At 42.4% G+C, this 24046-nt stretch overlaps 1 protein-coding gene across 2 annotated transcripts in view; it reads left to right on the top strand.

The window, feature by feature from the left end:
• Positions 1-24046, top strand: part of arhgef10la (Rho guanine nucleotide exchange factor (GEF) 10-like a) — a 141533-nt gene that overhangs the window by 19864 nt on the left and 97623 nt on the right. The window contains exons 4-14 of one of the 2 annotated variants that reach the window (XM_069677823.1): positions 406-563; positions 3758-3841; positions 3934-4061; positions 5300-5395; positions 6360-6468; positions 7519-7619; positions 10101-10178; positions 11409-11588; positions 12781-12897; positions 18903-18995; positions 20960-21130. In XM_069677823.1, the coding sequence (XP_069533924.1) occupies positions 406-563; positions 3758-3841; positions 3934-4061; positions 5300-5395; positions 6360-6468; positions 7519-7619; positions 10101-10178; positions 11409-11588; positions 12781-12897; positions 18903-18995; positions 20960-21130 (1315 nt within the window). The remainder of the gene's footprint in view (positions 1-405; positions 564-3757; positions 3842-3933; positions 4062-5299; positions 5396-6359; positions 6469-7518; positions 7620-10100; positions 10179-11408; positions 11589-12780; positions 12898-18902; positions 18996-20959; positions 21131-24046) is intronic. The other variant, XM_069677824.1, reaches the window with a different exon arrangement.

Below are 24046 nucleotides of genomic sequence, written 5' to 3'. Positions count from 1 at the left end.
CCAAACAGTAACCGTGTGTTCCTTTGCCCATGCCCTCACCTTCCTCTGACATTCATTGAAATGTGTTTTTTGTTTTGCGACATCTCAGCATACTTTTAAATAAACAGACGTGAAAGTGAAAGCGTTTTAAGCGGATCTAAATATGCACACCTGCCCATATATGGACATAAAGTGTTCCTTCCTCCAGATAAGTAACCTCAAAAGTATCACAATAACTTGACAGCAGCAGTGTGTGTTTTGTCTGACGTTAGGGAGTGTTCATTGGCATGCTCTGATAGCAAAGAACTATTTCGACCCCCACCTCCAGCCACCCTGCCTCCCCTTCCTCTCTCTGAAATTAACTCTTAATGAGGCACGCAGCACTCGGTGTTAGTTTAACTGTGCTAACATTTGGGTACCTTCCAGGGCCTCAGCAGCAGAAGGAACAGCAGCCGAGCCCAGTACCACAGCTCCTCGTGAGGGAGAGGAGCTCCGGGCGCTTCCTGCGGAGACGTCGGCTGATTCAGGAGAGCACAGCAAAGAAATCCTCAAGGAAAGCTCGGGCTCAAGGGATATCTCTCAAGGTACAGAACTAAGTTATATTGACAGCGAAGGGATGCACCTTATATTGTAGATCAAGAGTTCAATTTCAGGCCAAAAAGATTAAACCTAAGCTTGCCTTGGGATTCAGCCTCATTCCACCTGTGTATTATAGTGTTCACAAGGCGGACAGATCTGTTAGAAAACCAATTGGGCCTCCAGAGTTGCGTAAACAGAACTGTGGAGCCCACCATAATGACATTGGCAACATAAACCAGTGTACCACTATTTTGTTAGTGCTGCTCATTGCGTCTACTGACCTTGATCAAAGATGGCAAGAACACCATATTACAGTCCTATAGCCTTCTTATGGTTCATTGATTTCTACGGTGAAACAGCCCAGACACACATATGTACAGACACATTAATGTGCTCACACACACACGCTCTCTCCACACACATACTGACACAACACACACTGGCTCACGCACACATATTCTCTGCCATGATTTGATTTCTACACAGACATGACATGAATCCAATTAATTCAGGATGAGGATCAATAGAGAACCATTTCCATGAGGGAAAATTGCTTTTGGATTTCGACTCCGTCAGCAGTGCTGCCGTTATTTGAAGGTGGCTCAGAAATGAGAGATGTAAAGGAGCCCTGCAATGCTGCACGACCTTTTTTATGTCCCACTCCTCTGATGTATTCTCACACAAAGGCCTCTGTGTGAAGTATATTCAAACTTATTGAGTAATAAAAATGATATTAAACCTCCCTTACAGGTATCTTAAATTATAAAACAGAAAAGGAAAGAGGGAGCTAACATGAAACAAGTTAATACTTCTTTAATACGGATCGTAAGGAGAAATCTATTACAATGCTACATTTGTGTTTTAATTTGAGTTGAAGACCAGGGAGTGTTTTGTATCTGTATGCACTCTCTGTGTAGGCCACATTCTTTATTGTGTGACAGACCTTGTTTTATACTTATACCCATGAAAGGAAATGCTCTATAATTCTTGTATAACCGAATCTCTACGGCATGTTACTCAGATGCACAAGGAACCCGTCAGCGTCTGCATGAGATGCACCAGGCTTTCAACAAACAACCAATGTAAACTCATCCGCAGCAACATTAGACACATGGAGCATTTGCTCTGACAGCCAGCATGTGGACAGTCAGGTGCTCTAGGAGAAAGATTGATAAAGTCTGCTATGGGTGGTGATTTGGGGTGATGGATGGGTCGGAGACCAGGGTTCAAATCCAGTGCCACTTAGACTTATTTTGGTTACCCCATTAAGATCATTTCCTTACCTTAACCATGTTGTTGTGCTTTAAAATAACCAAACTGTTTCACGTAAACCTCATGTTAAAAGAGAACAAAACAGACCTTTAAACTGGTGCTTTTGGTACCTTAAAACTGACGCTAAAGGGGACCTAGACATAGAGGCTAAAAAGTATCTTGAAATGGATGTTAAAAGGTAGCTTGAAACGGACGCTAAGGCCCCGTGTCCATGTAGCGCCCTTTTCTGGCAGAAAAGCTTTGGCAGGTGCTGGGAAGTGCTGGGATGAAGCGCTTGTGCGGTGAGAGAAAAAACGCTGTACGCGGGTTTTGTTTCTAGTAAAAAATGAAGCTTTGTCCGGTCTGTCCTCAAGAGAAGAAAGCTACCTTTAAAATGCTCATTTGTTGAACGGAGGTCGGATCGATCTTTTCTGATGCATTCGAGGAAGTCAGGAAATCTAAACGCTGAATGGCTTTCGTGACACCGCGTCAGGGAATTAATCTCAAGTTGAATTTTAGAGCTAGTATGGATAGTTAGCTGTTAGCATGCAGACGTTTATAGAGATTAATAAGAAGCTAAATCACCATCAGATAGCCACTGATGGGAGCCGGGACGTCATTGTGGTGCGGTCATTATGTTTCGCCTGCTTTTGCTCCCCACACGGCCTGTGCATACGCCGCAGCCTGCTGATATGTGATTGGTCAATATGAATGTACTACAAACAGAAACCAGAACACTTGCCGTCCTGGAAATCCACGTCCCAATGTCTGTAAATGGTAGCCCCGATAGCTACTTATTTTTTTTCAATAGCTGTTGACAGGCTGGGGCGGGGCCCCCTGCCAGGGTATACTTTACAGCAGTGATTTCCCGTTTGTAAGAGCAATCAAGTCTCTATAGTCCGGACACATTGATTATTGATTTTCTTTTACATTTCCAGCACTTATAAATCCTCATAATCATAATGCAGTGTGTTGTTCGATTGCCTGTAGTGTTACTGTGACCTTTGAATGAGTGTATTGGATTGTCATTGTATTGCTTTACAGAAAAGTTCTATAAAAGTGAGAAAACACAGCGAGGAACTTCTGGTTCACCACTTTTGAAATAACAAGCCGTGTTCCCCAGAGGCCCAGCAACTTTGCAGATATGCCGATAGTCAGGCTGATATCCCAAATCCAGTTGTTTTCTTCTCTGTTATGAATCCTCGCTGAATGCACAAGCGCAGGGAAGGGAGCGAGATATAAAGAACGTTTGTGTTGCTAATCCTCTTTTGTAGAAAAACAGTTGCTCTTTGTTCATCTCCTGGATCATGTCCAAGGTTATTTCGAATTTTAGACTGCTGAATAATCCATGGCAGAATACACATCTCCAATCAGATTAATTGAAAACAGTGATTGCTGCTGTTCAGGGCTTAAAAGAGAGTGTTGCAGACAAATCACAGTTTAAAACCAAATCAATAAGGCTCACTGAGCTAAATTAGGCTGAAACACTTTGAAAGCAGTTAATGACAAACCCTGTCGAGTGTGGAGATTGAACGGGTCAATAGCTCAAACAAGCCGGATACAATCATGCTGCGTCACATGGACAAAGCCATTATAGCAACATGCACAAGCCATATGCCGAATGCCCCCGGGGAAGAAGACCTTGAGATGCAAATTATACAATAAGTATGTAAATATTAAAAGGCTGTGTACGTTATCCAGAAGGATAGAAAATCCAGCGTTTTATCTTTTATCTTTCTGTGTTGCCAAAAGGATTCAGGCGATTTAGTTTAAAGGTGCGTGCACGGCTTTTTTGTTTGTGCTGTTGGGGAGAAATGCAAAAGAATGATTTATCAGCAGGTGGTGCAACTATCAAACAGAAAGGGGGATACAAGCTAGAAGACAGGAACCACTCTGATTCCATTTTAAAACAATGTTTGTTTACTTTGATGCTGCTTTGCTTTGCCAGCTGAAGCCGATTCACAGACGTTGGAGGCTTCGGAGGTGATCTATGATGACGTTCCAAGCGAGGACCTCGTCTCTCCTGACGATGGTGAGCAGCTGCGACAGAATTATGAGCGTGTTACCACTCATAAAACTTGATGTGGAGCTTCAGACGTGTAATATTTTTGGTGTGTTGAGCAGATTTGATCTACGAGGATGTGCAGAGAGACAGCGGCCCTGTAGACCCGGACAATGGCTGGAGCTCCAGTGAGTTCGAAAGCTATGACGAGCAGTCTGATAACGAGACCAAACTACCAACAAGAAGCAAGGTAGTACTGCAGTGTGTGTGTGTGTGTGTGTGTTGATGCATGCCGGATGTGTGTATTTTTCTCGCATGAATCACCCTCCCGGTTTATTTTAAATGACACCATGACTGGCCAGGATTTTTTTCATTGCTTTCCAACACTTAAGAAACAATCAAGCAGAGCATTTCATCCCCTGCTCCTTAAGTCTTTATTTATATCTACAACTGGAGGGAAACTGTAAAGAACATGAAAAATGCATAACAGGCTGTCGAGGCTTTATACTTTCATTGTGGGATGAAAGTAAACAAGAAGCATTTCTGTTTGAAAAGCCTCAGATCTCCTTGCCTCCTCTCTGCCAAGGATGCTGTTCATCAGGTTTGTGCAGCACAGCGACACGGCGTCGGCCTTCCACATGATGGCACTGTGTGCACATTCACACTGTGCTGCATTCCCTTCATGCGCCACCAGCCTTTTAACGTGCATGCTCCAGAGCAGGCATAGGGAAACTTTGGAGCCATACTAATGGAAGTCTTTTCCAGATCATTATTTATGTATAAATATTTTTACATATTGAAGATGTGTTATTAGGATATGATTCATTGCAATCCCAGAAAATACCGAGTCAAATCAAAGCTTCGGGTAAAGACGGAGACCACAGGGAATAAATTGTTTGTTGTATTGGGACTGAAAATGAGTTTCTCAGGTAATTATCTGAAGTTTTGGTGTGAAAATCCCCCACAGTCCTCTCGGCATGCTTATCCCGGGCCACTGAACAAAAGGAGAGATTCAGCTGCTGCACTGGTTGAACAATTAATGAAGAGACCTTGACTATTAGGGCCACGGCAACACTTTAAGCTCAGCCCTCATCAAAAACACATTGTTTTTAATTAGTCTCGCCCGATTAACTTTCCACCAAGTGTACCTGAAGTCCTCCTCTTGTTCAGTTCACTGCTTAATTCAAGCAGCCTGGGAGAGCTGCGACAGAGTTCCCCTCTTTAATATCTGCCCTTAAACTGCCGGCCCCCGTCCTCCCATCCTTCAATAAATCAGTGTCCATTAGTCTCATGCAGAATAACGGCAAGCCTTCACTCTCTATGCTTGTGATTAATTCCCAATGTTGCCTAGCTTAATTTGCCTTGATCACTTTGCCTCCATTTTCCTTTTCCTATTTTCCTCTTCCCTTCTTTTTTCCTCCTCCCTGCGCCACTCGTGTCCAAACGCGACCTGCCCCTGCCTTGCCTGTCCCCGTCCAACACCTGTAGCTCACCCCTGAAGTGCGTCGGCTGAGGGAACGATGTGCCAAGACCAAACGTGAACTGGCCATGAGGCTGTCTGGCAAGCACAACTATGACATCAAGGTATACCTGAGGAAGCAAGTGAACATAGGGCACTTTTATCTCCATTTTTATTTTCCCCAGGTTCTGTGTTTGTCATTTAAATTCTCTGAATTCTGTTTTCTGATTTAAAGGGATAGGGTCATGTTTTTCTACTTTCCATTCGGCTTAGGAGCTGTGAAAAAATAGTTTTAATGTTATGGAAAAGCTGATTTTCTGTACTTGTAATTCCAGTTGATTCCATTTTTCTTTACGTCCATGTGTGTTTTCCTCATTGCTGAAATCGTAAGGCCCTTTAGATGACTCTATTTCTTCAGCTCAAATCCCTCTGCTAGACGTTTGCCAATAGGATTGATGATCACCAGGAGCTGAAAAATGCTGTGTTACATCCCCAGCTGACTCAAAGCTTTAACCGACTCTCTGCACCATCCTCCCAGCTTTCCTTTGGACTGTGACTTTGCTTTGAGTCTCTCTGTCAGTCTCTCTCGCTGTATTTCAATGCTTGGTTTAATATCATGGCGCATTCATGGGACACATGAATTATTAAGTAATATTCTGCATGTTTACTTCCATAAACACCAGTGCAACTTGTCCCCAATTAATGACCTACTTTCCTGAAGTAGCATCATTTAAAAATACTGCCACCCTGGGTGTATTCTGGGCCTGTGGAGTCTGGTTGCAGGGCCTCTGTGATGCTCAGGGTGGAGTTTGTGGTCAACTAAATTCTCCCACACTGAGCTGTGTTACTCTGATGTGGAGCTCATTCTGTCACCATAATCTCTCCATGATATGCTCACAGACTCTGATTAGAGGCTGTACAGCGACCCGCAGGGAGTCGCAGATGGTGAGATTCATGATGAGCCCACTGAGCGCCACTTCTCTCCATCGCTCTCCGGAGGAGCAGCGTAGGTTATCAAATCTCCGCAGCGTGACACTTTCCTCGTGCTCTAATGCTCCTTCGTTGTTTCTGTGTGCTCCTTCCGACCAGGTCCAGCAGCTCATGAAGGCGGCGAGAAGTGGGACGAAGGATGGGCTTGAAAAGACCAAAATAGCCGTCATGCGAAAAGTTTCCTTCCTGCAGAGAAAAGACCAACAGGGTAATGCAGGGAAGTCCGTCAACTCTGTGAATGTTGGTCAGCTGGCTTTTTTAGGATGGACGTCTTACTATTTTTAGTCATGAGTAATTGCTGTGTAGTTTGGCTTGTGTGACTCCTTCCAGTTGACTCCTTGAGCTATAGGCAGTGTCTTCTGCATAAAGCCAGCCAAGCCAAAGCAGTGTTCAGGACAGATAGGGTAGAGAGTCTTACTTTGTCTTGATACAAGGGCCTTCGGGGGGGAAATGAAAGCACCGTGAAAAAGATCTCACTGATTCTAAATATGATAAATAAACCAGAAAGGCTTTCTCAGTTTTGAGACAGACGGCAGGGTGAAGTTTTTGATGTGTGAGAAAGAGAAGGATGAAGCACCTCACGCTGTGTGATATAGGTTGTCTTGTAGTAAGCCATGGCTAACAATAGAAAGAGATTAGCATCCATTAATGGAGTATGGAGCAGCTCCATAAACCATAGATACCAGACCAATGCCTCCAACAAATCTGCGAGCCATCACAAAGAGGTAAAGAGGCCAGTGCTGCTATTTTTAGGTGTTGATCGAGGGAAATCTGCACGGCATTGTATTTCCTTTCCACCAACCCTGTGTTATCGTTCCAAAGTCTTTAATTGGAACAGTGGAAGCTTCTGGTATCTTTATGGTGACGGGTGAGGTGGGGATTTGTTTTCAGACTGTTGAACGTCTCTGTGCCGATGCAGAGATGAGAATATGTTGGATTTGTGTTTTTGCAGACACATCTGTGCGCCTCCTTTGCTTCTACAGAGATACAGTGTTGTTTGAAAGTTTTTCCAAAGGCCTGTCTGCCTCTCTCTGTCTTTCACTCATCCTCCTTACTGTCTGTCTCTTTTTCCGAGGGTATAGAAGTCTCTTTATATTTTAGAGGTAATATACTTAGTGTGTCGCAGTGTGTCTCCAGCTGCAGTGAGATCTGAAGGCTGCCTTTCTGTTGTTCCCTCCCTGTCTCATTCTGTTTCACACACAAACTCTCTCTCTCTTTTTAACACTTCTTTTTCTCCTCCGTTTCTGAATGTGTGCAGAAGAGGAGGACGATGCAGGGTACCTGGATGTGGCTGTGTCTGACGAGAAGCATCCTCCCCCGCAGCTGAGCCCCATGCCGGAGGGGCTGACCAGCCACCAGGTGCACCTCACAGCTTTTGCACAAAATCCTTCTTAGATAAATGTACCTTGCATATGAAGAAATGTGTTGTATTTAACTTAGAACATTTATGTGAACACGTTCTGTACCAAAAAGCCTCTAGATAGACTCCAGGCTGTCATGTTAAACCACTGCGAGGAGTTGTTAAATGGTTAGGACAGTCTCAATACAGCACTGATGCCTCTATGAGACCAATACAAGCAATCCAGACCATCAATAAGAAGATTGGCTTGTTCTATATTGTTATTTCAAATGCTTGCATGGTTGCATTCTGAAAAAAGCGATTTATACCACTCAAACTGAACAGCCTCTGTTAACATTCTTCCCACCAAAGTTCTGCAGTGAGCAGTACGTTAGCCAGTTAAAAGGAAGCAGGAGGAGGTTTTTCTGTAGAGAATACTACACACACATGTCCCGGGCAAGATCAGCAAAAAGATAAAAAGAGGAGACTGGATGGTGATAAAGCACAGGAAAAACTTTGGCCTTGCTACAGAGCTGGATCTTGCTATTGGCAAACTATAGCTGCTGTATTAGTGGCTGCAACTAACGATGCAGGATACATCAGTGATTATTCTGCTGATTGTTTTGACAATTAATTAATCTTTTTGTTTATGAAATATTACATAAAATTGGGAAAAACTGCTTATCCCAATTACCAAGAGCCCGAAGTGTCTTTATTGTCTTTAAGACCAGCTCCACTCATGTTTTAAGACGTATAAAATGCTCTGCTTGAAATAATATATTGTGTCTGATATCTTTTTCCTTCAAATATGTTTAATTACCCTGTAAGAATCCTCCCGAATCATCTCCTCCTTCTCCCTCATTACAAATTCCTGAATCTGCGTAGTCCCCGCCCACATCGTCCTACATTTCTCCTTTTGTAAAATTATACCCGAAAACAAAACACGTCTCTGCCATCTTTTAGTGGCAACTTGTTGAAACTTAGCTCGCTTGAAATGTAGTCATTAGTAGTAGCGTTAATGTTAGTAGTCAGTAGTGAGTTTGCAAAAATTACGATGACGGTTACAGCTGGCTCGCACATCGCCAAAGTGGTTGCCATAGGTTACACATAATGATATGCATAGCCTCACCCCGTCCATTAAAAGGATTGGCTCCTTAGGTTTGTGACGTCTCGTACCTGCCAATCTGAAAATGTGTTGCTCAGCCTGTCCTTGGTACACTGCAGTTTAAAAGCAGACAGGCCCAGCCATGGACATGACTGCTGATGTTGTCCCTAAAATGTAGCACATGAAGAACACCACATGGTGATGTTTATAAGGTTAAACACTTGATTTTCACCGGAGGGGGTCTTTAAAATAGCTTCTTTTGTTCACCCAACAATGCAAAACCCAAAGACTCTTCATTAACTGTCATAAATGAAAACAAAAATCAACAAATCCTAACATTTAGGAAGCTGGGACCACAAAATGTTTGACATTTCTGCATGAAATAATGACTGCAGCGATTATCAAAATAGTTGGCGATTGATTTGTTTTGATGAATAATTTATAAATCATTGCGGCTCTAGTCATTTAACAGCCGTGCATTCTGTGCACGCTGTGTTTATAAAACCAAACTACTGTTATAAAGTTGTGTCTTTCTTCACTCGCTTTTAAAGACCCCCTCCAGTGAAAATCCAGTGTTTGACCTTGTAAACATCTCCAGGTGGTGCTTCTCATGTGCTACAAGACAGGCTACAAGACGTTAATGGATGGGGTTATGCTATGCATATTATGTGCAACCTATGGCAACCACTTTGGCAATGCACGAGCCAGCTGTAACCGTCATCGACACTTTTGCCAACTCACTACTGACTATTAACGTTAATGTTAATTTTTAATGAGGGAGAAGGAGGAGATGCCTATGGAGGATTTTTACAATGTAATTAAACGTTGCAGAAAAACCATCAGACACAATTTATTATTTCAAGTAGAGCATCTTATATGTCTCAAAACATGACTGGAGCTGGTCTTTAAAATAAATGCACACACTATCCAGATCAAGATCTGTACAAAACCAGACCCACAGCCTTCGTCAACAGTTCCCTCCAGAGTTGACACAAATTGAAAGTTCCTCACAGCTGCTTTAACATTTATTTGAATGTACTCTATTCTCAATAGCCGTAAGATAAGGCTCCAGGCTGTCATGTTAAATGTATCCATTATTTAATTTCACCATTATTACATATTCACTCACTGTATTCTCTGTATCCTGTTTGAAAAAGCAGAACAGCAGGAACGGCGGGGTTTCGTGCCATAAGATATCCAGCGATTCAGTTCTCAGATGGATGCCTTGTTCAAACATCCCTGCTCCTCTTTGAGTCTTTTTCCTCCTGTGACAAACACATGATTACAGTGCAATCCATCAACCTGCCGCGTGCTTAACTGAAGGCATACCGCACAATGCAGCCCCATCATGTCCTCTTAGTGCCACATTTCCCTGACTGGTCTGTTGTCTGCGCAGGTTGTCAGACGCCATATCCTCGGCTCCATCATTCAGAGCGAGCGGAGCTACCTGGACTCTCTGAGGAGAATCATGCAGGTGAGCTGTTTTGTTCCTGTTGTCCTCCTCTGCCACATGCGATACCTTCACCGTTTAACTGTTATGTATTACATCGCAAAGAGAAGCGCTGATATCCATCAAATTACAGAGGTGTCCAAGCATAAATAATCCTGATAAAACAGCCATCCTCATTTGTGTGGCATTGTGCTGATGCTAAGAGAGAGAGACTGTCAGGCTTGCACAGGATGGGGGGGCAACCTCTCTTCTTTAATCTCCCCTTTTTAGTGTTGGAAAGGAGACTTGTTATCTCCTCATCACAGAAAAATAAGAGCGGCAGCGAATCAGCCGCAATCAATGGCGGCCTTATACGCCGTAAAATCTTTCACTGTCAAGAGATAATGCGCTACCTTTGTTGTCAAGTGACATAATTGCGTCTGAAACTCGGGGAAGGTTTAGGTCTTTTGATATATCTCTTGTTATTCAAAGAGTCCAGCCAACTGCTAGATGCAGTGTCTTTAAACGGATAACATGAAAAGATGAAAGGCCACAAGGGTTCTATCTTTTAGCATTGCAGCAAAACAGATTGCACAGTTGTTCGTGTCCTGCTTTCTGCCTGTCTTCCTTCTGTTGATGAATCATTTGCAGAGACGAGACCTGAACAACATCAACAAAAAAATCCCCAACAGTGTTGCTCAGTGTTGGATTAATTTATGGAGTTAAGTGGCGTTTTCATCCTTCATATTTGGCTCGGACACAATGTTTATCTTCACTTCAACATGTTCGGATTCAAAGAAGTCATGTTTACTTGCTTCCACAAAGAATACTGTCCACAAAGAGCCCTTCAACTCATTTCTGTAGGCTATGCTAATATCCCCATGAGTGCTGACTGAAGAATCAATCAATGCCTCTTTCACCACGTTGCTCTTGCATCTGTGGCTCTGCTGGGAGCTGTTTCTTTGCTATTATTATTCTGCCTTTTATGATTACAAGTCACCTTGAGTTCTGAACATGTTTGCTAGCAGCTAATGCGTTTTTTTATGGGTGAATCCTTTGGATTGATGTGCTTCCAGGCTTCATTGCCTCATTTCCTCGATTCATAGGATATTTGTCTGTTACCCGTTTATTGTCTTTTTATGCGGCTGAAAAGAAGAGAAGCTTATGAAAGGTGGTCTGCTGATTCATCTTAAGCGCCCATCCACCCACCCACACACACATAAAGCACATTATCGACATGAATAAAAACCCGATTTTCTCTCTCAATCTCTCCAGGAATACCACAGACCATTGATGGAGGCTGATCCACGCATCCTGAGTCCCAGGAAGATCCGGCCTATATTTTACCGGATCAGGGAGATCACACAGTGCCACTCCATGTTCCAGATCGCACTCGCGTCACGTGTGGCTGAATGGGACAGCTGTGAGAAAATCGGAGACCTATTTGTTGCCTCGGTTAGTATGTTTATGGTATCATATGTGAGGGAAAAGAAATGTAGAATCTGGCCTTATTATCATCCTTGCGTGTGTGTGTTTGTTTTGGTGCCCTCCTTGTTTGTTTCTGTCTAAAATGCAATCAACGACTAAAGACACTCATTTTTGTCTTGGCATTTCCCTCCCACTTTACATCACCATCTCCGCTCGAGGAATTATAATGAGCTACAGGTTTTAGATCGAGCAAACATGGATAGTTTACCCCAAACATGGAATCAATTACGGCGGTGATGAATATCTCCTCTGCATCCAGTGATCTCTGGAGTGTGTGTGCAAACTTTGGCACTAGAATAATAGTGTTCACTGAGAGTTTTCTGTTGCAAGTCCCTGTGCAGTGTGCTCATCCATAAGGTCTGCTCATTATTTGCCTATTAGAGGGACCGGTTCGACCCGCTCCTTCTCTGCTGGCTATTATAGTGCTGTTCCATTGATATCCTAAAGACCAACGATCAAATGAGGCCGCACTGGGGAAAGAAAATTTTGGGACTGTGTGTCCCACGTTGGCCCTTCTACGTGTGGCAGCGTGTCGGAACCAGCTGTGGCTCAGGAGGTAGAGGGGACGTCCACTACGAGCTTGAAATTACACCATATACACCGATCAGCCATAACATTATGACCACCTGACTAATATTGTGCAGGTCAGGTAATATCTGAGCTTCAGGATCCTGATGGATGGTTCAAGCAAAGAGGGTTAATTCCTTCACACAAGCTTCTAATTTTCCCACCTCTCCTCAAACTGCCTGATGTGGATTTAATTGAAGAGAGAGAATAAATGCAGAAGCGCACAAAACAGACACACCCCCTCCAACACACACACACACTCTCCTCACACTCTGCCACCTCAATCCTGTTTGGCCAACCTCTTAAATGGCTCGTGAAGGTTGTTGCGGTAACCAGGATGGTAAACAAATCAATTTTTTAAAGTACTATACTTAAATATCCATTTTCTATCCCCTCTTTACATTGAAATTACCTTCGGGTCGGCCTGCAAACAGGATGTCTAGCCAGACATTCAAAGTGTCAGAAGAAATTACGTGACTGCGTTTATGGATGATGGTATAAAACAAAACAACAACCACTGCTGAGCTCTACAACCTCTTATAGTGGGGCTGTTTTTTTTCAAATTAAAAGATTATGCACGTTGTTTCCACAGTTTTCCAAGTCCATGGTGCTCGACGTATACAGCGAATACGTGAACAACTTCACCAACGCCATGGCTCTCATCAAAAAGGCCTGCATGTCCAAACCAGCTTTTCTGGAGTTCTTAAAGGTGAGCTTCAAACCGAGAACTCAAAATAGTGTTTGTACTGTATGTTTTTATTTACAAAATGTTGTTTTCAAATTAAAGAATCCCACTTGTGTTTTAGTCCCTTGCTGTTTGTTTTGTGGGGTGTTCAGCAGATGCTGAATCCAAGGCCTAAAAGCTTCAATAATAGACACTTCTTCTTCACTTTCTATAGAGACAAACATATAATTCAGTGTGTAAAAAGGAGAATATTTACACAAACACAATACTGTAGTTTGGGTCCAAGGTAGAGATAGACCGATATGGTTTTTTCAGGGCCGATACCGATACCGATTATTAGTAGTCAAGGTGGCCGATAACGGATATTTGAAGCCGATATTTATTTGCAGTAAAAGTGAAAATATTGGCGTCAAAATTTTGAATAATACAAACTTCGACACTTAACTTTGTTTAAATGCCTTTAAGCATATGCATCAGAGCCAAAATAACCCAGTTTTAAATTGATCTCTTATCGGCTGTCGGATAAAAAAAAAAAAAAAAAAAGGCCGATGCCGATATGCGTCAAAAATGCCGATAATCGGTCTATCCCTAGTCCAAGGTCAGTGTAAAAGTGTGTCCTGTTTTGGTGAAATTGTGTGTGCAGTAATCACTTTGAGACTGAGCCTCTGTGCTAGTTGTAACCCTTAATATGTCCAAGGTTGTCCAGGCAATAAACGTGTCCTTTTTTAGTTTTGTAATCACAATGCTTCTCTATGCCCATTACTTCTTTATGCATCTTAAAAGCTCCCATGAGTTTCATAATGAAACATGAAGAAACCTGCAATGAGTTGATGCCAAATGCATCAACTAGAATATTTCAACACATAAGTGGGAAGTGGAAATTTACAACTTCCATCCAGATAACGATTGAATTCTGCTGTTTTCTCATTGTTAACGCTGTTTATTAAGGATTAATAATGGAGGAAGAGGTGCCCGGGAACGTGCAGGGTGCCAAGAAATCGTTTAAAATGCTCAGTTTAACAATTCCCTGTGTGCCCAGCATTCATGCATGAGTTTGACCTGCATCACTGAGCTGAACTGCTGATTCACAGAACCAGACCACACAGCTGACGGCCCCGCATTAACTCCAGATAACGTGTGTCCCTTCCTCTCTGTTGAAACATTCCTCTTTATCTGCCTGTTGCAGCTCACACTGGTCATGTGAAGACAAACCAAATATTTAATGGGCTAGAGTGAAAAAAACCCCCACTGAATTAATGACAGACTTCATGGTTTGCATGGTTTTTAAAATATTGTAGAGGCATTGACTGCGTGCAGAAGACTAGCAGGGAAATTTACACGTATACCGAATATTAAATTGTTTACAGTTACAGGCTGTGGCTCAGTGGTAGAGTCGGTCGTCTCTCAATGGGAAGGTGGGGGGTTCGATCCCTGACTGCTACAGTCACATGTGTCCTTGGGCAAGATACTGAATCCTGAAGGCATAGCCAGGAAGTCAGGAATGTGGGGAGAAGAGAGTGGGGGATGACAAGCACCAAATTCATTCATTTATCTGTTTGTTTTTGATTTTTTGCTGATACCCGATTTTGATAAAGATGCATATCTCCCCTGTAGTGGAATTGATGTCATGCTTACTCTTATTGTAGTGGCCCACTGGCAGATGCAGCAATAACATGATACAGTGCTTTTTTAAAATGAGCACATTCACTGTTCAATATAAGAAAAGTACTTAAACGTATTTGTACAATAACAAAATGCCATATTTATTTGCATGTAATATTTCCTTTCAAGTAAAACTGTATTATTTATACAAGTCAGGCAGGCTTGGATGATGCTCTCCCTGAGACAGTCCTGACAATAGTCACAACTAGGGCAAATTTTACCTGTTGCACAGAACAAATACATAAAATGAAATCAACCTTGCTGTCCGTGTCGGAAACTTTGAAAAACTGCCATACCGCAGACATCTTGCACACTTCTTCACGCTTGATAGAAGAGGTGTGGTGCAGGCAGTGTGCGCACACACTCATGCCGAGTTAATGTTGTAGCATTACATCAAGCTTTTTTAGGGAATCATCGAGCACGTAGGCAGAATTAAAGCGCTGTTTTATCTTAAAAATGACATATCAGCTGATGCCGATATGTCTTTTTTAAGACATAATCTGCAGATACCGATAACGTGCCAATAATATCGTGCATCCCTAATTCAGAGGTACCAGCTTGATTAATGTAGACATACACGGTCTGCTGTAATGTCAGTGAACAGTATTGATAACACGTGGCTGAGGCGGAGTGATACACAGAGTGAAAAGTCCCAGTGATGTCGTTCTCTATATCACCACTCATGGATTACTTGGTCGGAACTAACTGTTGTATAAATCAGATTACAGAAAAAAAGTTGTCAACACTTCCTGTTTGTGATTCGAAAGAACCAAAGTCCCTTATTTCTATAGTCCTGCTATAGAGGAGGCTGCTGTTAAAGTTTTTCACCACAGCAGCACATAGCAATCAGATGAAGAACAACAACAAGAAATGTTTTCCTACTTTTTCTTTCATCTGAAATGTTCTAGTTTCCTGTGAATTTTTCTTGTGCTTTCAAAAATGTTGCTGGACATTGTTGGATGTTTTTGTTTTCAGTGAAATACTGTTGAGTCTACTGAAAGGTTTTGTTTGGTGCAGTGTCACTGTGATCTGACATTCAGGGCCACCAAAAGTTATAATGTTATACTGAAAAAAACAAAAATGCAACTCATACGATATATTAAATCTCAGAGTCATTCTCTCCTATTAAGGGATTTTTATTGAAGCCAGTATGAGTGGTAGAAGTTGTGTACGTACATACAATGTAGTGTACTGTTAGCCAGTTAAGCAGTGAGATCCAGTGTGTATGCTGGAGGTGTCATGGGCCTAATCTAGTTCCCAACAGCTGTGGAGGGAAATGTCCACTTGACTGGTCCAGTGACATTTCCAGTCTTTCCCCTTTTCTTGACATCAAAGGTAGAGGTCAAGTGTTTTAGCCCTCAATTAGCATAAAGGACAGGTCCAGTATGTCAGTTAATGCTAAGGCTTTTGTTAGACTGTTAAGGTTTCCTGGCAACAATGCGGTCTTACTCAGCGGTGTTTGTAATGTTGGAGAAATATATGTTACAGAACAAAGTGAAACGTTTCTGAATAACACAACAGAATTTATGTCTCCCGCCTTGTAATCCGTGCAGTGAGGGTTGGTTACATGTCTTTGTGAATATTCCATAAATAGTAACTAATATATCCACTCATTTTCCTGTTCTGCGAAAATAAAATCACAGCCTGCTCTATTTCACACAGATTTCACCCACTAATGTGATCTTAAAGCTTGACCACTCTCCTCTGCAGAGCGGCACGCTGAAATTTGCAGCTGCTCGCTCAGCCAGTCAGGTCTAATCTCCCCGAGTGGTGCTGGAACCACATTTATTCAGCGACTTAAAGAAAAACACGACATTGAGACGACTTACCTGTGGTTAAGGAAAACAGGACTCTGCGTTTTGATGCTGCCCTACCTGCTAAGGTGACCATGCCACTGCCAGCATCCAGGAGGATCATGGTTGTAGTGTGTTGAGTCTATGCAGATTGCTGTTGGGAGCCGGCGCCACTCTACAATTTTACTACCAAAACACTAGTTGCTGATTTTGCACTGTGTTGAGCTTTTTCACGCTTTTCATTTACTTCAGGCAATAAAGGCTGAGACTAAATGCATCCTGCTGGAGTTGGAGATAAGGCTGCACGATTATGGCTGAAATTGACCATAATTCACGATTATTTATTAATTTTAGGTACATTTTTTTATGTGCTTTTACATTTAAATAAACAGAGCAACACTTCCAGTTCCACTTTGGGCTACACTCTGGTTCATGTACACATTTTGCATCAAACTAAGACCTAAAACTTGGTTCTTTACTTGAATTGGGTACATCTTCTCGAGGCAAAATATAAATACAATTTTGGGAGTGGGTGGAGAGGATGTAGGTGCCTGCCTTGGCGCTGGATAAGGGCGGGGAGTAGCGACATTATTCCTCTTGGCCTTCATACACTCATCATGTTGCACTTTGTGCTGTTTTTTTAGCTGGTTGACGTTAATTGTGTTGTTTGCGGTGCAGACACAGGTTTCATGTACTCTATATTACTTTTTCTTCTTAACATCACTTGCCCTAAACCTGAAACACCAAACAACCGATGACTAGCCAGTATGGAGAGAGATATTTGACTTTTGTTTCTCCTGACCGTCTCTGCTGTTTACTCTTCCACTCTGGCTCTGCAAGTAGGCGATCATCACATGACATGCCAGCTCCCCCAAAGGAGAAGCCAAAACCTCTCCATCGCCCCCTGGGGGAGCGGCTGTTAGTTTAGGGAGCGCTTGATTTGATATGCGACGGAGTTTTCTACAGGTGGAGCATTTTAAACGTCATTATCACCGTCGGGATGGGGGTTAATATTCGATTAATTGTCCTGCCCTAGTTGAAAAAAAATATACACTCACAATAGACAATAGATGCCTTTAGACATTGAGACTGGCAGAGGTCCTCGGCTTCTCCTGGCTAGCGTTCTAAGCTAACTAACTAACTGAGCTAACGAGCTGACAATCTGTCCATCAGGAAACTGAGACGGTTCTGAGAGTTCGTGCAAAACAGCCGGAGACATCAGAGGATAAACTAGACAATTACCTGATCCAGTTCGGCCCCTCAGGTTATGAACTTTGGCCGAGACCAAATAGAGATGTCAGATCACGACAGTGCACCTGTGCAGGCGCCGAGGCTGACGAATGAAATGTAGCTTCTTCTATCGTCATACAGCTTGATTTCACGACAGCCTTAAATGTTTTAACTTCAAGCACAACATAAAGTCTTTTGCTGCTAAGCATTTGGCGAACAGAGAGGCTCATCAACATTATCAGGAAGTGACAGGAAATAAAGTAAAAATGCCAGAAGGTACTGGAGTGGGGCTTTAGGTCTTTAAAGTGATTTTGCCTGCCAGTCAGTCAAGCTGTTCCAAAGAGCTCCCCAGAGAGGGGCTTACATTCAATAAATCCCTGCCCTATATAGATTTTCATAATGGGTTTAAAGTTTATGCTCATATCTTTTAATGAGAGGACTTCACCCTTTAAAATGATGGGCATTTTCTACGAGAATTTAATATTGACTAAATCAGAAATCACTGTTCTACGATTTACAAGGTACGAGGTAACTGCAACTGAAAGTGCAAATGTGTTAATATACTGACCAAGGACAAGTATTCATCATCCTTATAAAACCTAAACCTTAATTTATGATTATTACAAACATTTTATTGGTTTTACCGAAGTGATACATTTTTTTTTTAATTCATATCTTTTTAAAATTGTTTTTGTTACTTTCTACTTCCTTGTTAAGTCTTTTAAAATCGTATTTGCTGTCGATTTCTGTTCTATTTTTCTGTCTGTTCCTTTGTGAAGCACTTTGGGTTGCGTCTTTGCGTGCATGAAAGCTGCTATGTAAATAAAGCTGAGTTGAATCGAGTTAAACCTAAGAAAAATACATAAAGAAGCAAACAGATCATACGTGATCTCCTGCCCTGTAAACAGAATGATGTCAGATCTTTTTAGCTGCAGCATTAATCTTCCCTTTTTCACATCCGTCTCCGAGTTGATCCGACCTCACCTTTACCACCATACCGTCTATTAAATGCCCCCAGTGATTTGCCTTTTTGTACTCACGGTGTCATCACAGCTCAGACTTGACACGGCACTGAAACGATATCTTCTCCTGACCTCCACCCACAGCTCCACATTAGACACAACACACAGAAGTAAATCTCCTCTTTCATTCTCTCATCTGACTAAGAGACCCTGATTCTCATACCTTATTCACCCACTCAGACGCCTACACACGGTCTGTGGAGGATTCTGACAAGCTCGTCTTAAAGCAGGAATAACAGTTTCCTCCTAATGGCCTTTCTGTGCAAACATATTTTTAAACTGCAACTTCTGTTTTCATTTTCTTCTCTCCTTTCGTTTCCAGAAGAAGCAGGCATCCAGTGTTGACCGGATCACCCTGTACGGCCTCATGGTTAAGCCAATCCAACGATTCCCTCAGTTCATATTACTCCTGCAGGTATAACATGTTTTTAAAGGGCTCATCATTTCATTTGCTTTGTGCCAAAGTGAATCAGTTCAAGTTTTACAAGCTGAAACACTTCCAGTGTGAGAAACGAGGGTCAAATTAAAGATTCAGCAGCACATACACTAATAATGATGCAAAGCCGGAAGGCCGCAGAATCGATTATGGATCACCCGAGCTACAAGAAGTTGTACCTCACATACTTTTACACTGGCGCTCGCTGGAGGCTTTAAAAGTAGCTAGCCACATCAGTTTTTCATAGTGCTGGCTTTACATTCCTCTCTCTATTCCGAGCAAAGATTTGGATTTGAGCTTGACTTGCTGGATCTGCTGCAGCTCATTTCATCCCTCAGTAGGCATTGATTATCCATGAATTCAAAAGATAAGTTATGAATGTGAATCAGGCATTTTCTTCCTCGCCTAAACTCGGTTCTCCAAAGAGGAAGTGTATGCATTAAATCATACATTACAGGGAACCAGAGCTCAGGGCACGGAGGTACGTCTGAGATGCATATAAAGACAACAGCGAGCCTCCACTGGGTCATAGACGCAGGGCGAATGCAAGACTCAAAGCCTACCGTTAGACACACTGTGATCATTGAGGGTTTTCAAATGTGGTTGTTTTTGCCAACACTGCTTAGAAAAGGCCGGAATTGCAATAAAATGAGCTTTACAAGGTTTACATAGACGATGAGAATTCAGTTTGGCGTGCACACCTAACTACGTTCTGTGCCACCGTCCTGTTACACACCAGATAGTGCATTTGACCCAGATTTTAACTTTTCAAGGTGGAAAACCAAGAACACATCATTGTGTTATCAATCACTGTATTATCGAGTTAATCTGTATTTACAGATTCTACATAGAATTATAGAATCTGTTGGCAGGGGCCTCGATTTTTAGTACAGGAGGTGTTCTGGTTTCTGTTTGTAACACGTTTGTAGTCCGAGTAGTATTGACCTATCACGTATCGGCAGGCTGTGGCGTATGCAGGAAACACGACCGTGCGGAGAGCAAAAGCAGGCGGAACGTAATCCACCGTAATGACATCCCAGCGCCCACCAGCGTGATCTGACAACGATTTAGCTTCTTATTAATCTCTATAAACAAACATCTGCAGCAACAATCTGTTAGCTGAGACAAATCTGACTCTGTGTCACGAAAGCCGCTCAGCATTTAGATTTCCCGTCTTCCTTGAATGCATCAGAAAAGATTGATCCGACCTCCGTTCAACAAACTTCTCATCTTAAAGTCGTTTTCTTCTCCTCTTAAGCACAGACCTGACAAATCTTTATTTTGACTTGTTACTAATCTGCATCATGATGTTGTTATTTCAGCAAACTTAAGAGCCGTTAATTAAAGTTAATCACAAGAAAATCTGTTTGTTTTTCGGCTTCATGCCGCTGAAGTAAGCCAGAGTGCAGCCTCTGTGTCACTTACTATTTACAGTGAAACTGAGACTCAGCACAAACAGATGAACGGGCGCTCCTCCAGGAGATGACTGCGTTTATTTTGCAGACATATCTGGAGGGGAGAATTTCACTTCACTTTCGATCTCAACACACCGCCGCTTCTCAAGTTGCTAACTAAACTGTAAACAATGCAGCGAATGGAAAAGGACGTCTTAGCTGGAAGTTGTTTATCGCTAACCGCTAGCTAAACCGGACACGCCCGACATGTTCACCGTTGTTCACAGAGGCTATATCATTGTCAGACTAGCCAATGGTTTCTGAGCTTGTTATCGAGTTAATGTCAGATAATAAAAATATGTAGTTCTGTTTTTATTAGGTGGGTTTCCTGCTACATGTAGGGCTTCAATATTGTTTTTATAATAGTAGCTTCACATTTAATGGAGCTGTTGGAGGAACAGCCCAGCTGGGCTAAAAAAAGATCCTCATAAAAATCCAAATCAAACTTCTTGTGTCCTTTTATAAAACTTTCCTTGTGACCTTTTCTAGGACATGCTTAAGAACACACCGAAGGGCCACGTGGACCGTCTGCCCCTGCAGCTCGCTCTGACAGAGCTGGAGATGCTGGCCGAGAAGCTGAATGAACAGAAACGAGTCGCTGACCAGATTGCAGAGACTCAGCAGCTAGCCCGCAGCGTCAGTGATCGCCTGCTCAGTAAGGTGACTGGACACACGTGCACTCCCCCCGTACACATGCACACACACACACACACACAGGCCCCAATCAAATCAGCTGTGAGCCAGCCTCTGAGCCCTTTACCTCCTCTGCGGTGTTATCACTGTGAGCCAAACACCTTTAAATTAACTAGCATATAGCAATCGCTTATATCACTTTCCTGCACATTAATCTAGGGAGGCATTTTTATTTGGAGGAATTATCTCCCAGAAATGATGCCTATTATCGTCCCTAAACAGTACCAAATGCAATGGCAGAGGCGTTGGCTCTCCATTACCACACTGAAATTACAGTCCTGCCGCTGCAAATCTGAACAAATGCTGCTCTGAATAAGAAGAATTAGGGGGTAAATGAGACATTTAATTGGAAACTGTAAGAGAGCTATCTCTTTCACCCCGTCGCTCTTCCTCTCTCTCCACTTTACCTCCCGTCTGTTCCCCTCTTGCGCTCCCTTGCTTACTCTCTCGCTGCACTTGTACACTCTTCTTCTCTTTCTCTCGTGCGACTGCATCTTCCTCTGTCCCCCCCCCCCGCCCCCTTACCTCCCTCCCTCCCTTTCTCTTTATTTCTCTCTATCAGCCCTTGCTTTCCAGGACTCTGAGATGAGCTGATTCGGCCAATCTCGTCCACTCCACACAGAATTCCATTTGCTGCGGTGACACTGCAGAATTCCAATAGGAAACAGTCTCCTCTATTGCCCCCATAACCATCCAATGAAATATTCATTTTTTGTCTCAGAGTATCCAAGTCGCCGGAATAGGACAGATAACAATGTGTGTGAGAATGGGCTCTGCACACATTCGCACACACACACACACATGAACACGCGCACACTGCACTGCCCTCTGTGCCTACTGATGCTTGAAGACTTTAAGGGTGTATCCTTACAGAAGCCCACTTCTGGAGGGAGCTGTACAGTTTTTTCGGCCATCAAACGGCAGTTCCACTCGGACTAATGACTCATTTTGTGTGCTATCTGAGCCGCAGCTGAGAGCAGCTACAGATTGCCTGTGGTTCCAAGTCTGTGAAATATGGTCAGATGAGTTACTGCTCTGCAGATCGCAGCTTGGACACAGCAAAAATATTCATTATTCAACAAAAAAAAAATTCATTTTGAGCAACAAAAACATCAAAGTGTCGGGATTTGAACTCTATATTGTAACTTAACCTGTCGCCTGAGTACACTGGCTTCACTTAAATTGTGTTGAGCCTGGCTTAGATTGGCGAAGCGTCTGTACAACTAAAAGTACGGATTCAGGCCGTCATAAAAGATGCTGAACCACAGCGATAAAAAAAAAGCTTTCTGTTGCTGTTTCCCTTTGCCAAACATATGGATGACTGGAAAACACAGCAGGAGCCAAAATACTGTTGTAGCATAAATTGCATCTGTTATTGGATTCTTTTGCTGTCTGTGTGTGTGAAGGTGTGCATGCAGAGAACTGTTTATTTATCTCCAAGTGTCGCGGCCCTGCTGTGGTGGAAAAGATTGCTTGTCCCAGTGCTCAAAGGGTAAGCCAGTTTGTGGTAGGGGTATGGTGCACAGAAACAGACAAAGAACGATCTGATGTATTTATTTAAAACAAGTTACCGGCGCCTCATTTAGCCCTTTTCATTGCTGTTAACATGGCTGCAATATAAACGGATTCATTCTTTTAATAAGTCTGAATGAACACATAAAACTTTGACTGTAGCCTTTCCCCACTTCTCAAGTGTTGTCTGAGCTGCTGGTGAAGAAAGTGAATGTCTTCAGAGAAATGCATCAGTCAATTACATCCCATCATGCTCCAAAGATGAGGAAGTTGTTGACAAATCTGTAACTTGACATCAATCATATGGACTTAAGTGGCAGCTTGGCTAGCAGCCCCCACACCAGACACATCTGATTTTTAACCTGAAACTGCTTTATTCAGAGTTTGAACTGGTTATACAGCTCCAGGAAAAAATAAGACACCACAGCAAAAATCTGTTTTTCTCTGCTTCTACTACTTATAAGTTTGTGTTTGTTTTTCTCCCAACTTCCAAATCAAATATTCTCATTTAGGTTATTTTATTTGCAGAAAATTATGACCGGGTAAGAAAACCAAAAGATGGAAAAAAAAAAATGTTCTTCAGAGCCTGAATAACGCAAAGAAAACAAGTTCATGTTCATGTTTAAACAACAGAACACTAATGTTTTAACTCAGGAAGAGTTCAGAGACTTTTATTTGGTGGAATAACCTGGTTTTTAATTACAGCTTTCATGCATCTCTGCATGCTCTCCACCAGTCCATTGGGTGAGCCGCTCGGCTTTGTTCGATGGCTTGTGCATCCATCTTCCTCTTGATCACATTCAGGAGGTTTTCAATGGGGTTCAGATCTGAATTGGGCTGACCATGACATGTAGAGAGAGATGCTGATTTAAGGAACATTTGCAGCTGTCTCTTAATTTGTTTCCAGAGCTGAATACTGCTTTTGTATTTTTTTGAGAGGAGACCTCTGCAGAACCTTGTGAGCTCTGAACACTGAAGGAATCTTAACCTAAAAAAAAGCAGAGCTCCTAAAAAAAAAAGCTTATCTTGGATGCAGCTCGGCTTCCATGTAGTGTCCTCTGAAAAGTGTTCGACAAACACTTATTGTTCACATAAATTTGCTTTATTTAGTGGACTGCTTCTCACTATCTTTACTTAAAAACAGAAGCTTAAAAATGTGTCATTGACAACTTCAAGGCTCGTAAACTATATTCCAAAAATGAACTAATAATTGGCTGGATTTCTTCAGGCCTCTGTCATCAGGATACTCATCTAACTGGTAACATTATCATGATAAAAATCCATATTAATCAATATCAAAATGACTATTGTGATCATATTTCTGCCACATCACCCAGCCTCATGTGTGCCTCGTCTGCTCACACGTATATA

This window comes from Semicossyphus pulcher, unplaced genomic scaffold (genome assembly GCF_022749685.1).
Source record: "Semicossyphus pulcher isolate SPU_LCO1_2020_fin unplaced genomic scaffold, fSemPul1.0.p SCAF_3, whole genome shotgun sequence".
NCBI lineage: Eukaryota > Metazoa > Chordata > Actinopteri > Labriformes > Labridae > Semicossyphus > Semicossyphus pulcher.
The sequence above is the reverse complement of the archived record's forward strand: the minus strand, read 5'-3'. Positions and strand labels throughout refer to the sequence as shown.